We start from the raw sequence: 13312 nt of genomic DNA, 5'->3' as shown, positions 1-13312 counted from the left end.
GTCATGCCCTCACTGCCAGCAAGAGAGGCTGCACGAAACAGCCTCAGGAAAACCAGGGCTGCATTTTCTGCACAGCGGTTGTTCTCGATAGCATCTATTGGACACGAGCTGGAAAATTTCTACAGAATGAAGCATTAGGAAAAGTGGTACCTACTCTGGGACCTGGGTTGCAGACCCATATATTTTTCCCTCGTGAACAGTGAGAATCGTAATCTGTTTCATTTTTAACTCTGGCTGCCAGAAAATTCAGAATCAAATCGGTGATTCCACTAGCACACCTGTTTAGGACCATGGTCCTCCTCTCTGGAGTCTATACCTCCTGAACTGGTTTGGTTAACCCTAGTCTTGAGGCTTTATTATATATATATATGTACACACACACACACACACACATATATATATATATACACATACACAGACATACAATTTTGTTTTGTCTTTCTTGTAGGTTGCCTAAAATCCCCTGGCAATTGAGGAGAGAGGAGAAATGGAGGAAAGGGATGAAAGGCAGGCAGGCCTCGTATTTATAAATGGGGAGGCTGAAGCCCAGGGAGACGAGGTGGGGTGCCCAGGCCAAGCAGGACCCAGACAGAGGCAGGCGGACTCAGCTGGGCCCAGCACAGCACAGCACAATGAGCTCAGCCTTTCTGGACGGCACCACAAATGGTACCTAGCAAATACGTTTTGATGACAATTTGTCTTTTTTAAAAAAGGCTCACATGGGAGGGTAAATACAGAGTTTCCAGGATTCAGCCCCAGCCCTGGTCTTCCTGAGAAACCATCACTCCTGAGGTTTCTACATTCAGGTGGAAATTCTGCTCCATGCCACCAGAGGGCGGTGCAGGACAAGGCGACCTTCAGCTCTCATGGGCAGCGAAGGCTATTGGTCCTGATGGTGGAGAGTTTCTGTAGCCTATTTCTTCCCAGCCAGGGGTCACAAGGGGCTGTTGACTAAATCAAAACACTCGATTCATGGCCACCCGTATTAAAACAAGCTGGGCTGCTAAGGACAACTACTTCTTAGGGCATGAAGGCATTCAGCACCGGGCCACAGTGCTTACTAGCTATGAGACCTCGGGAAGGCGCTCAGCTCATTTGCTTACCTGTAAAATGGGCTTCACGCCACTTACCTCTCAGGGTCATCCTGAGGATGAAATGGGGCCACGTAGTGGAAAAGTCCTGGCCGTTACAGGCACTCAGTGAAAGTGCATTTACTATTGTGTTGGTAGTTTTAGTGGTTTCCATCAGCCCTAAGCACAGGGAATGGCCCTGTGCTGGCCCAGGTGGCCCCAGGGAAACTGTGCTGCCCGGGGCCACATGTGGTCCAACAGCAGCTGAGCCCGCCTTCCATTCCTCCTGGGCTATGGAATGCCAGAGGGGGCACCCAAGGAGATATTCACAGGAGAGATTGCTCCAGGCAAGATGGTCCTGGGGCCCTCTTATCTCTGCCTGCCTGTGACACAAAACAGCCAGCCAGGCCCCTCTGCCACCTTCCCACTTGAGATGCCAAAGCTTCTCATAGAAAGGGCCAAGCCTAGGTCCAGTCCCCTCACCTCAACTTGTACCCCAGTCCCCAACGGTCCTAGCCCCACTGCCTCTGAGTCTGAGGACTAGACCTACTGTCACCTGACCCTCCATGAGGAAAAGCTGGCTGTGGGGTTCTCTGCTCCCTTCCCATGTCCCGGGATTAAGCAAGCCTGTCTTGGGCCCAGATGCTCTCTGCTCACCGTGCACGGCTCCAGGCTCCTCAGGGTGGTGTGGAGAGACTGCCCTGGTCAGGGCCTCCTTCAGGGAGCTGTGCTGGGTGAGGGGCTTCGGTAGGGGTCGGGGTTCCAGCTGCCAGCATCTCTCCTCACAGGGCTCTGCTCTGGAGGCCTCACTGCCTCCACAGTCCGACTCTGCATCGGAGCTGGAAGAAGGAAGGAGAAAGCAGGTGAGCGAGGAGCCCTGCCATTCACCCCCTACATCCACACTGTGCCCTGCCCATCTCTGCTCCAGCAGGCCATGGGGTCCTGGGGCAAGGGCAGTGGTTTAGTTATCCCGGCACCCAGTGCCCAGCCGCGGGCTTGTTATGGGCGGAACTGTGTCCCCTCCAAGTTCATATGAAGTCCTAACGCCTAGTACCTCAGAATGTGACTGCATTTAGAGATAGGGTCTTTAAAGAGTTCGTTAAGTTAAACTGAGGTCATTAGGGTGGGCCCTAACGCAACATCACTGGTGTCCTTACCAGAAGAGGACATTTGAGCACAGACACACATAGAAGAAAAATGCCACGTGAACATGAAGATGGCCATCAACAAGCCAAGGAGAGGGGCCAGGAACAGATCCTTACTCATGGCCCTGAGAAGGAACCAACCCTGCTGATACCTTGATCTCGGACTTCCAGCCTCCAGAACTGTGAGAAAATAAACCTCTGTTGTTTATGCCTCCCGGTCTCTGGTACCTTCTGGCAGCCCTAGCACATGAATACAGGCGTGGATCAGAGCAGGAGAAAGAAGCCAGCGGACGCACGGTGAAGTGCTCACGTGAAGGCTGGTCCTCACCTTCACCCATCCCTGACCATGACTCCTAAGCTCTTGGGGTAGAATGAGCTCATCATTAGGGACCTGGTCCTAGAACTTCAGGCAGCTAAATACCACTTTCCTCCCCTGGGAATGGATGGGAAGAGCAAAGACTACTAAGGAGGGTATTTAACCCTGGCCTTAAACAACTGGCAGAAATCCAAGTAGCAGAGAAGTGGAAGCAGGGAGTCCTAGCAGCAGAGACAGGACGAGCACAGTCCTGGGGTGGGAAAGCGCAAAACCTGTTGGGCGGTGACAGCTTCGTGAATAGATCTGTTTCCTCTCTCTAAGTCCAGCATGCATCTTTCCACTAGGTTGCTGCCCCTCATCCATCACAGTGCCCGAGCCTGCCCATCATGCCATCCCAGTCCTGTCCACCAGTTAGTCCTGGAGGTGGGCATGCAAGTGAGTAGCATCAGTTGGAGGTCTACCTTGAGCTCTTGCCATATGGCCATGAATTTGTGGAGGTGGGCTGAGGCCCTCAGTAGTCAAGAGTCCCACACCTGGAGACAGCCTCTCTGAGGATGGTTGTAAATCCGACAGGCAGAGGAGCAGGAACGGAGAGCAGCTGTTTGAGTCTCTGGCTCCAACCTTGCCGGGAGAGAGGACCACTTTGGACTTCCCAGTTGGACAAACCAATGTATTTGCCTTTGCTACTCAAGCTAGTTTGAGTTGGGTTTCTGCCTCTTACAATGGACACAGTCCTGCCTAACTGAGGCCTAGAATACTGTGTGACCTAGAGCAAGGGCCTTGCCTTCTCTGGGCTCTGGTTTCCGTCTCAGTAACTGCTAAGCGCACTCCGCTGTAGTGGCTTGTGTGCATCCAAATTGCCCCTGGGACTTGCTAAAATGTGCGCTCCCAGGCCTCATTACCAGAGTCTGCCTGCTCCAGACCTGATGAACTGGCTGTCTACACTGCAGTCTCCCTTTTCTCCTCTTACATTCTCTCCACACCTACTCCGATCAGGTTTCTGCCCCATCACTCCACTGAGACTACGGTTGTCGAAGTTAACAATGATCCTCCTGTTGGAAGATCCCGAGGGTGCATCTCCATTCTTACCTGACACAGTGAACCACACCTTCCTTCTTAAAATACTTTCTTATCTCAGCTTCCACAACCTACCCTTTCTTGGTTTCTCTCCTTCCAGTGGGTGTCGCTAGCTCCTCCTCTGCTTGCCCACTGACTGTTCAAATGCCCTGGGGCTCTCGCCCAGGCCCAGCTCTTCTTTCTCTCTAAGAAGATATTCTTACTCCAGAAGTGACTTATCAGCTCCCTTGGCTTGAAGAGCCTCTGTATGTCATTGGCCTCCAGATCACCACCTCCAGCCCTGCCTCCCAGAAACGTCAGACTTACCTATTCTACTGCTTGCTTGATACCTGCACAAGACATCTAACCCTACAGGTCCCTCCAGGTCCAAAACAGCACTCTTCATTTTCTCCACAAACCTGCATCTTCCCTGAAATCTTCTCCGCCTCAAGATGACTCCAGAAGTGTCTGCACCTTTCATCCAGTCACTCAAGTCAAAATCTGGGAGTGGCCCTTGAATCCTGTCTTTCGCTCACATTCAGTCCATCGGCAGATCCATCTCTGCTGCTCCCAGCCCTGGTGCAGGCTCCTCATCTCCTACCTGAGCCACAGGCTCCCACCTGGCCCCCCTGCCTCCACTCCCACCCACCCTGCCTCATCCATTCTCCACGCCAAGGCTTGCAGATCTTTGGAAATCGTAAGTGAGGTGTCACTCTCTGACTTAATAATACTCTAGTGGCTCCAATTATACCTAGAATGAAGTTGGAACTCTTCGCCCTGTCTCACCAAGCCTTGCTCCTGCCCTGCTTTCTGGCACAATATCTTCTTCTCTCCCCCACTGTGTGCTGGCCGCTCTGACCTTCTGTCACGTCAGAGACATCAGGTCTCCCCACTAGGGAGACCTCTTCAGGGAGGCCGTGGCAGATTCTTTGCCACCATTCCCCTCCTGGATCCACACCCCTTTGCAATGGGCCTTTCAGCTCCTCCCATAAAGGTCGAGCCTATTTCTCCCCCACCTTGAATCGGGGCTGGCCTTGCCATGGCCAATCACATGTGACAGGAGTAGTGCTGTGCAGTCCCAGCCGAGGCCCCGAGAGACCTTGCGCTATTCCCCGCAGCCTCTCGGGACCATGTGAACAAGCACGGGCTGCCTGTTGGAGGATGAAAGACCCGTGGCCCCAGCTGAGAGCTAGCCATGCTCTAGAAGCAGGGCCCTGCTGTCCCAAACACATGAGGGAGCCCGCTGAGACCAGAAGAACTGCCCGGCTGAGCCTGGCTCAAACTCCCTGCCCCCAGGATCATGAGCATCATAAATGGTGGTCGTTAGAAGTCACTCACCTTTGGGGTGGTTTGTCACTCAGCATGATTGTGAGACTAGATAACAGATAGAGAGGCCTTCCCTGGCCACCCAACCTCGGGTAGCTGACCAGTCATTTGCTATCATACACCCCTAATTACTCCTCTATCTGGCACAGATGTGGTATTTTCTCTGTTAACGATTTACTTGTTTGCTGGCTGTCTACCCACTTTGTTTGTTTTGTTTTTTTTTTGGAGGAAGATTAGCCCTGAGCAAACATCTGCTGCAATCCTCCTCTTTTTGCTGAGGAAGACTTGCCCTGAGCTAACACCTGTGCCCATCTTCCTCTACCTTTGTATGTGGGACGCCTACCACAGCATGGAGTGCCAAGCAGTGCCATGTCCGCACCCGGGATCCAAACCGGCGAACCCCGGGTCGCCGAACCGGCACTTGCAAACTTTACCACTGCGCCACCGAGCCGGCCCCTGTCTACTCACTTTGAATGAAAGCTCTGTGAGAGCCAGGCCTTTTCTTGTGTTGGTCACTGCTGTATCCTGAGTCTAGTACACAGCGAGCAATCGGCACCTACTGTTGACTGGCCTCCTGAATGAACTGGAGTATGCACTCCTAATGACCATCTGGGTGGTTCTGATGGGGGTGGTGAGGACAGCAGTCTGAGAAATGCTCATCTAGGGCACCAGGGCTTCATTTTTTATGTCCCCTCTCCACCCTACTCCTATCCCCAGCCTAGCCTCCCCATCACCGTGCATCACCATCTTACATCTTACTGTGACAGGTGACACCCACTCGGCACCCCTCACCACAGCCTACATGACAATTTCCTCCTGGGGAGAAGACGGTGGGACCAGGGCCTTTCCCTTCTCTGAGAAAATAGCAAATGCTAACACTTAATAGTGCTGATTACATGCCAGAATTCTACACCTTCACATTTATTAATGGAGCCTTGCAACTCCCTACGAGACAGGTGTTATGATGGTCCCCATTTTACAGATGAGGAAAGAGAGGCACAGAGAGGCCACACTGCAAGTGAGTGGAGAGAAGACCAGCTCCTGAACGCTGTCCCCCTCATCTAACCCCGGTTCTGCCCCCTTCCTGCAGCAGCCTAAGTCTACCTGCTCTCGTCACTGTTGACCAGGACACACACGGCCATCATGTCCTGCCCAACCACGTTCTCGCCGGGGCTGATCCTCACTGAGGTCCACTCAGATGGCAGGGGAGAGGTGGGTCCACCTTCCACATGGCCGGGCTCTGGCTCCAGGATGCTCTTGGGCTTCTTGGGCGAGGTTGGCTCATCTGCTGAGAGAAGAGAGTCTGGAGAGACGGTGGGAAGGAAGGGCCCTGCAGGGCAGCTGGCAGGGGCAGGGAGCAGGCCTGGGGGCTACTGGACCACTCCAAAGCCGACCTTCTCGTCCTCTGTGCCATTGCAGGATGCCCACCTCTCAGCCACCAGAAAGCCCAGCACGCAGAGCACATCTCTGGTGTGTAGGCAGGAATGCTCACGTCACCCCATTCGATCCCAGAGGAGGCTCCTGAAATGTTCAGAGGGCCCACCCCAGGCCCACCAGCCCCTGAACTGCTATTGTCAAATGACAGTGTCCAACATGTTGCCAAACCCAGTGGTAACTTCAGTCCTCATCTTACTTGACACACCAGCAGCATTTGACCCAGCCGATCACTCCCTCCTTCCAGAAACAGCTCTCCTCTCAGCTTCCAGGACAGCCCAGCGCGCCTCCTCCTCCTCGCTGGCTGCCTCCTCCTCTCTTTGTATCTTTCGCTGGTTCCACCTCTTCCCTCGACCTCTAACACGGGGGGTCCCAGGGCTCAGCCTCTGAACCTCTTCTCTTCTCACTACACTCACATCCTTGATGATCTCATCTGGTCTCATGGCTTTAAACAACCCTAGACAGTGATGACTCCCACATTTATATCTCCAGCCTGGACGTTTCTGCTGGATCTGGATGTATCTATAACACTGCTGACTTGGCATCTCCACGTGGACACCTAATAGACACATCAAACTCACGCCCTAATGGAAGTCTTCCTCTCCGTCTCTCCCCACGCCTGCTCTCCCCCAGCCATCCCCAACTTGGGAAATGCCACCTTCAGCCTTGCAGCTGCCCAAGTTAAACACTTTAGTGACATCCTTGACTTCTCTCGTTCTTTCACCCTTCACTAGAGCCATTAGCAAATCCTGTTGGCTCTACCTTCAAAATATGTCAGGACTCCAGTAACCTTTCACCACCTCCTCTGCCATCACCCTGCCTCCAGCCATCATCCTCTCTCGTCTGGATTATAGAAACAGCCTCCACGGGGCTCCCTGCTTTTCCTCTTGCCATGCCCCACCTGTCAGTCTATTCTCAACACAGCCGCCGGAGTGACTCCGTTAAACTGTAAGTCAGACCACGCCACCCTCTGCTCAAAATCCCCCAGTGGCCCTGTGACCTCAGCTCCAAGTGCTGCCTCTTCTCCCCAGACCATGTGACCTCTTGCTGTCCTTCCAGCACTGGGTGCACCCTCATTGCAGCCCCTTGCGCTGCTCTTGCCTCTTCCTAGGAGACGCTATCCCAGGAGAGCTTCAGGCAGGGCTCGCTCCCACACCAGCTTCAAGTCTTTGGTCAAATGGCGCCTTCTTGGCGAGGCTTACCCTGGTCATCCTGTGTAAACTGCAACCCAGCCCCCGGCGCTCTCCATTCCCCTTTATTTTTATTCATAGCACATCTCTCTCGCCTTCTAATAAGCTATACAATTTTCTAATAAAATGTGTTCATCCTCTCTCTTATAATTAGAATGTAAACAGTGATTTTTGTCTGTTTCGTTTGTTGCTGGAATTGTGCCTGCTAAAGAGTAGATGCTCGCTAGATTTAGTTGAATAAATGAATGAATGAACGAACGAATGTATGAGCAGAAGAGGCAGCCTAAGCCCTGCTCCATCTTGGCACTAACTAGCTGGATGACCCCTTCACTGGTCACAAGGGGGCAGACGTCCTTTCTCCTTTCTAAGGCTGACACCTCACTGGAACTTGGCTCCCCTACCAACCCCCCGCCAACTCCCTTGCCCCCAGGGTCATTATCTCCTCTTGCCTGTGTCATTAACTTCTTTGTCTAGTGGATCTTTTCCATTAGTATTTACAAATGCTGTTTTAATCCCAGTCCCCACCACCCGCCTCCAGCCAACTCTTCTTCCCCCTTCCCAGCCAATCTTCTTGCAAGGATCTGCTACACTCTCTTTCTCCACCTCACCTCCCATCACTCGCTTCTCAATCCTCTATAATCTTGCATATGCCTCCACTACTCCCAAACTGCCCCCAACAAAGTCCCAGTGGCCTCCTTGTTGCTAATCCAATTCACAAGGCTTTGGGGGGCTCCTGCAGCCCTTGTGCCCCCCACCCTCCCTGCTCCTGGGGACACACTCTCTCCCTGCCTCCATGGCTGTTCCATCTCGGCCACCCAGTCTTCCAGCCAAGCCTTAAATGCTGGGTTCCTCATGCGTCCACCAGGGCCCCCGCATCTTTTCACCCCACCCATTCTTTCCAGGAGATGTCATCTCCTCCTCAACTATATTCACCACCTGTGAAGATAACTCAAGCAATGTTTATTTCTATGTGAAATGCCTAATGTTTTAAATATTGTACAGAGGTCAAACAAAACATCCCTATAGGTAGACGCAGCCAGTGGGTTGCCAGTTTGCAACCCCTGGTGTATGTGCACGCTTGCTTGTGTGTACACACACGCACACTCTGCAGTGGTGTGGCTGTGGATGGGAGGCGTCTGGGGGGCAGGTGTTATCACTGGCTGCTCGGCTATGTAGCAGCGGTAATGATAGCAGAAGCTTACTTTTATCGAGAATCATTTAAGTGTTTAACTTGTAAGTTTACTAAACCTCACACAACCTTCTAAGTAAAGTATTATAATCCCCATTTTGCTGCTGAGAAAACAGCTGCGCAGAGAGAGAAGACACCAGCGCTCGGTCATATATTTCATGAGAGGATGGGGACGAGTCTGTATGTCTGAGCAGGACAGGACCATGAATGGGCGCCAAGAGATGTGGCCTTTATTCTGGGAGTCTGGGCTGGACCAGTCCCGGCTCTTCACTCCCTCCCTGTGACAGAGCGGAGCCCCGTCCTGTGACCTCCCAGTCCTTCCCTCTACAGCAGGTGCGGGGTGCTTCCTGCGGCCCAACTGCCGGGATGTTTGGCCATGAGACTTGCTTCCACCAGTGGAAATTAGTGGCTGTGACGTGAGTGGCGGCTTTAAGTGGCCTTGCTGTTTGGCTTGTCCACTCACGCTCCTGCTAGTTTGCCATGAAAAGAGCTTGTCCCAGATGGCTGCTGCCCCTTCAGCCTAGGTCCCCGACTGTGGGCACATGAAGCAGGTCTGGAGCCACCCTACGGTTAGGAGCCCGGCCTGGCCAATCCCCTGGGAGCCCAGGCCACGCTTAGACCTGCACCCGAGGCAGAGCCACCCAGCCAACCCACGGCCTCATGAGCAAGAAAAAGAGATGCTACAAGCCAGAGATTTGGGAGGCTTGTCACACAGAATTACTGTAGCAGAGACCTGACTCTATATGTGGCTTATATATGAGGATGGGTGTGTGTGCCTGTGAGCTATGTGCACAGACACTTGTATGGTTGACAGACGCCACTGTGCCCTCCCCTGATCCCAGCCCAGGCTGGGATTTGGAGATAGATCAGCACGGTCTCTGCCTTCCAGGATCTCTTTCTGTCCCACAGGGAGGTAAGCCATGTTCAAGAATATCTGCATCACAAGGTAGACCAGCTAAGAGAGAGGCCGAGGCGAGGAGGAAGGGGAGGGAGGTCTGACTTCCGGGCGCTGAGCACGTGGGGTGGCAGGCACCATTTAAACGGGGCTTGAGGAGGAGTAGGATTTGAACAAGTGGAGAAAGGAGAGGGGGTGCTTCAGGAAGTGGACCTCTGAGAGCAAAAGCAAGGTGGGAAAGCCCTCCCGTCTGCATGGGACGGAAATCAAGTCCATGTGGCCTGAGAGCAGGAGGGGATGCAAAGGAAACCAGTGGGAATGATCACATCGTCGTCAAACCAGAAGAGCCTTGGACGGCAAAGGGGAGAGAGGACTTCCCTCCAAGAATGAGCGCTGAAGGGCTGGAGCTGGGGACTGGCATCGGCAGATCTGCCCGCAGGCAGATCGCTGTGGTTGCAGAGTGGAAGGTGGACTGGAAGACCCATGGGGAGCAGAGAGGGAGACCAGTGAGGAGGCAGCTATGAAAACCTGAGGAGCGGAGGGGAAGGGAGAGGAGAGGAGAGGAGATGAGAGGAGAGGAGAGTGAGGGAGTCTAGAGTGGCCTGGCCAGATGGGGCAGCTGTAGAAAGTGGAGGTGAGCCATGCCAGACTATGGTCGCACCAGACCCATGGCTCCCGCACCTCAGGGACCAGCCCAAACTGGCAGGGAATATGCCAGGGGTCTGCTTTTCTCATTTCTCCTCCCAGAGAATTGTGACTGCCCGCCAGCTGAAGGATGGAACAGGGTAAGGGCTCAGGCTGTCTTCCTGGGGACATGGGTGACTAATGACTCCTCAGTACAGCAGGATCAGGGCCAGCATCTCCCACGGGAGAGCCTGGACATCAGTGGAGGGACTGGGGGGCACTGGGAGATGAGGACTTTGTGGAAGAGAAGCTGGAGCTTCCTCTGGTCACCGCTCCACCCAGGTAAAAAGCCCCAAAGGAGGACATGCTCCTTCCCTCGTTCAACGCCGCAAGGCCCGGGCCACAGGCTACACTGGGCTCTGGGGTTCAGCACAGCTGCTCAAGCTTCTACTTCCAGACACCCTTCACCCCCAAGGGCTCCTGGCCACGTCACATACCAGCAGCGGTGGTGCTGGTGGTACCAGCGCGAGTGACGGAAGTCATCTAAAGGTAGCAACTAGCACTAGTGATGGAAGTAAAGGCAATAACTAGCAGCACCAAGTCATTATCCAGTGCCCTGTGTCTGTTTAGCACTTTGCATTCAGCATTCTAATAGCCTGACAACCTGAAAGGGCAGAATCACCATCTTCGTTGCAGGAGTGGAAGGATGTGGAGTCCAGAGACTATCTCAGCCAGGGCCACCCAGGGACTCAGCTGGACCAGCCGTGCTGGGACACAGAGCAGCTATGTCTGTGACCAGCCCCAGGTGAAGAAGCCAGGTGCTCCCTTGTGCACATGCCTGCTGCCACCACCCTGCCCCCACTGCTTCCCCCAGGCCCAGCTGCTCCTCGTCTAAAGTCATCCATGCTCATAGGGAGAATCGAGGACTGCAGTGGGGTTGGGGCTGCCAGGGGAGGAGGTGCGTGGGGGTGGGGATGAGGAGAGAGACCCAGCACCACCCAGGGCAGCTGCCACTGGCCTCCTGGAGGGAAGCAGTTCTGCTGAGCTGAGCATCTGAGTGTCCTCTCGTGCTGTAGCTGGACATCTGCTCCCTGGTGAGGACGAGACTCCAGACACAGAACCAGGCAGTGTCCAGGGAAACTCTTGTCCTCACACACCCCCCGTAGCAGCCAAGTCCTGAGGCCCTTTCCTGGCCAGGCCCCTGCTTCAGTGGCAGAGTGAGGACCCTGGCCCCGTTCTGCTGGCGAAATTGTTCCTATCTTTTACCCAAGTCGGGAGACCCTTCCACTCTTTCCCTAGAACCCAGGGAGACAACAAAGCAACATGTTCTCCTGTGTATTGTTATTAACCCCATTTTACAGATTAGGAAACTGAGGCTCAGAGGCTTATCTCACTTGTCCAAAGTCATACAGCTCTGAACTGTCAGAGCCACCTCTGGCTCTGGGCTTGGAAAAACTCCTTCTGCTGTCTTGCACACAGTTCAATCTAAAGGCAAAAGTTTAAAAAGAAAGCAGTGAAGCTACATTTATCAGGATCCAGTCAGGAAAATAGAGCCCAAGTCAGGGAGTTCAACAGAGGAAAGTTAATACAGGAAACTAATAACAGTGTTGGATAAGCTGAAAAGCCAAATGGGGACCATGAAGCAACCCAGAGACAAGCAATAGGAGGAAGCTGCTGGCTAGAAGGACAGAGGGAGGAGCTGGTGTTCCAAGTCCAGAGGCCAGGGCCATGGGTGGGAGTGGGTATCATGGAGCAGGCACAGCCACTGCCAGAGATGCAGAGAGATGGGAGGAATAGCCTGGCTTCTCCTTTGATCCCGCCCTCCATTCTCCCACTAGTGTATCCCAATGGTCAGACCTAACAGGAAGCCAGTTTCAAGGGAGCCTGGGAAATGTAGTTTATAGGGGTTACACCTCTCAAAGGCTGAGCAGAACAGGGGAAGGGCAGGGAGTGCATCTGAGTTCCAATAGGCAGACGTCCAGGACACTAAGCACAGAGTGGTCTCCTCACCCTCTTGCAAGGTGGACTGTGACCAGTGAAGGGACACTGACAAGCCCCTAGTGGGATAGGGGAGGGTCCTGGGAAGGGGCTTGTGTCAGCATTCCCTCCACCCACTGTCAGGGGATGGCACAATTGCTCTGGAGGGACTTTTGTCTATGCCAGTACCAAGGTCCTTGGTAGTGCATGTCCCTTTAAAAGATAAAGGCACAGATGCCTGAAGACAGGGCCGCTGCCTCCTTGGGCTTCTGAGAGTGATGACTCTCACTAGGGTGGATGGAGTACTGGGAATGCCAGTTTCCAGGGATCTTCAGGGATGAATAAGTTGATGGGTAGCCCCGGGCCTCGGGCCCACCCTCCACCCTGGGGCGTGGCTGTCCTGTCCTGCTGCCCTCTTGCCAGGCATGCCCCAGCCTAGCGTGTGGGCCTGTCTGTGTGCAGACGTGTGCACTCACAGGCCCACCAGGGCAGCGTTACTTGAAGGCCCTGCCTGGCCCTAGCAGCAGCCGTGGTGCAGAGACCAACTCAAGTCAACCACAAGACAACAGAAGGAGGCCTCAGCTTTCCCAGGGGTAGGCCCCTTCCCCACGGCCCTCGGCAGAGCTGACCACTCCTCCCTCTTGCAGAGCCCTCTGCCTGGACACAGGCCAGACACCAGGGGATTGGCAGCCACAGATGGCCTACAAGCCGGCAGGAGCCCTCAGGGCCAGGGCCCCCTCCATCAGGCTGGAGGGGTGGGGGCAGGAGTAATTTTCCACAGCTCAGGGGGCCCCAAAGCAAGGACGCTGCCTTTTCCCTTTCCTTTTGCTGACAGCAGCAGGTTTTGGGCCTCAGTCCTTGGACTGTCTTTTCTTCCTCCTTCTCCTGCCACAAATAGGTCTTGTGTTGGACTAGCTCTGAGCCTCCAGCTTTGGGCACAGCCAGGACCCACATCCAAGTTTCTCTGAACAAAGTGGTTGGGGAGAACTCTAAGTTTCTGGGAAGGGGGCCCCCCAGCAACCAGTGAAGCGGGAAGGGAAGTGGCCTCGGGGTCCACAGTCCTTCCCTCGTGCGCAGGCCCCATGGCCGG

The 13312-nt window shown here is 54.1% G+C and overlaps 1 protein-coding gene across 9 annotated transcripts in view; it reads right to left on the bottom strand.

The window, feature by feature from the left end:
* MICAL2 (microtubule associated monooxygenase, calponin and LIM domain containing 2) overlaps positions 1-13312 on the bottom strand; it is a 223567-nt gene that overhangs the window by 61829 nt on the left and 148426 nt on the right. For 6 of the 9 annotated variants that reach the window (XM_070274779.1, XM_070274780.1, XM_070274784.1 and 3 more), the window contains 2 exons: positions 6018-6198; positions 1728-1909 (listed from right to left, as the gene is read on the bottom strand). In XM_070274779.1, coding sequence (XP_070130880.1) covers positions 1728-1909; positions 6018-6198 — 363 coding nt within the window. Of the gene's footprint in view, positions 1-1727; positions 1910-2992; positions 3153-6017; positions 6199-13312 lie in introns of all 9 variants that reach the window. The other 3 variants (XR_011441127.1, XR_011441129.1, XR_011441130.1) reach the window with 1 other exon arrangement.

Source organism: Equus caballus, chromosome 7 (genome assembly GCF_041296265.1).
Source record: "Equus caballus isolate H_3958 breed thoroughbred chromosome 7, TB-T2T, whole genome shotgun sequence".
Taxonomy (NCBI): domain Eukaryota; kingdom Metazoa; phylum Chordata; class Mammalia; order Perissodactyla; family Equidae; genus Equus; species Equus caballus.
This window is presented reverse-complemented; position numbering and strand designations above follow the sequence as displayed.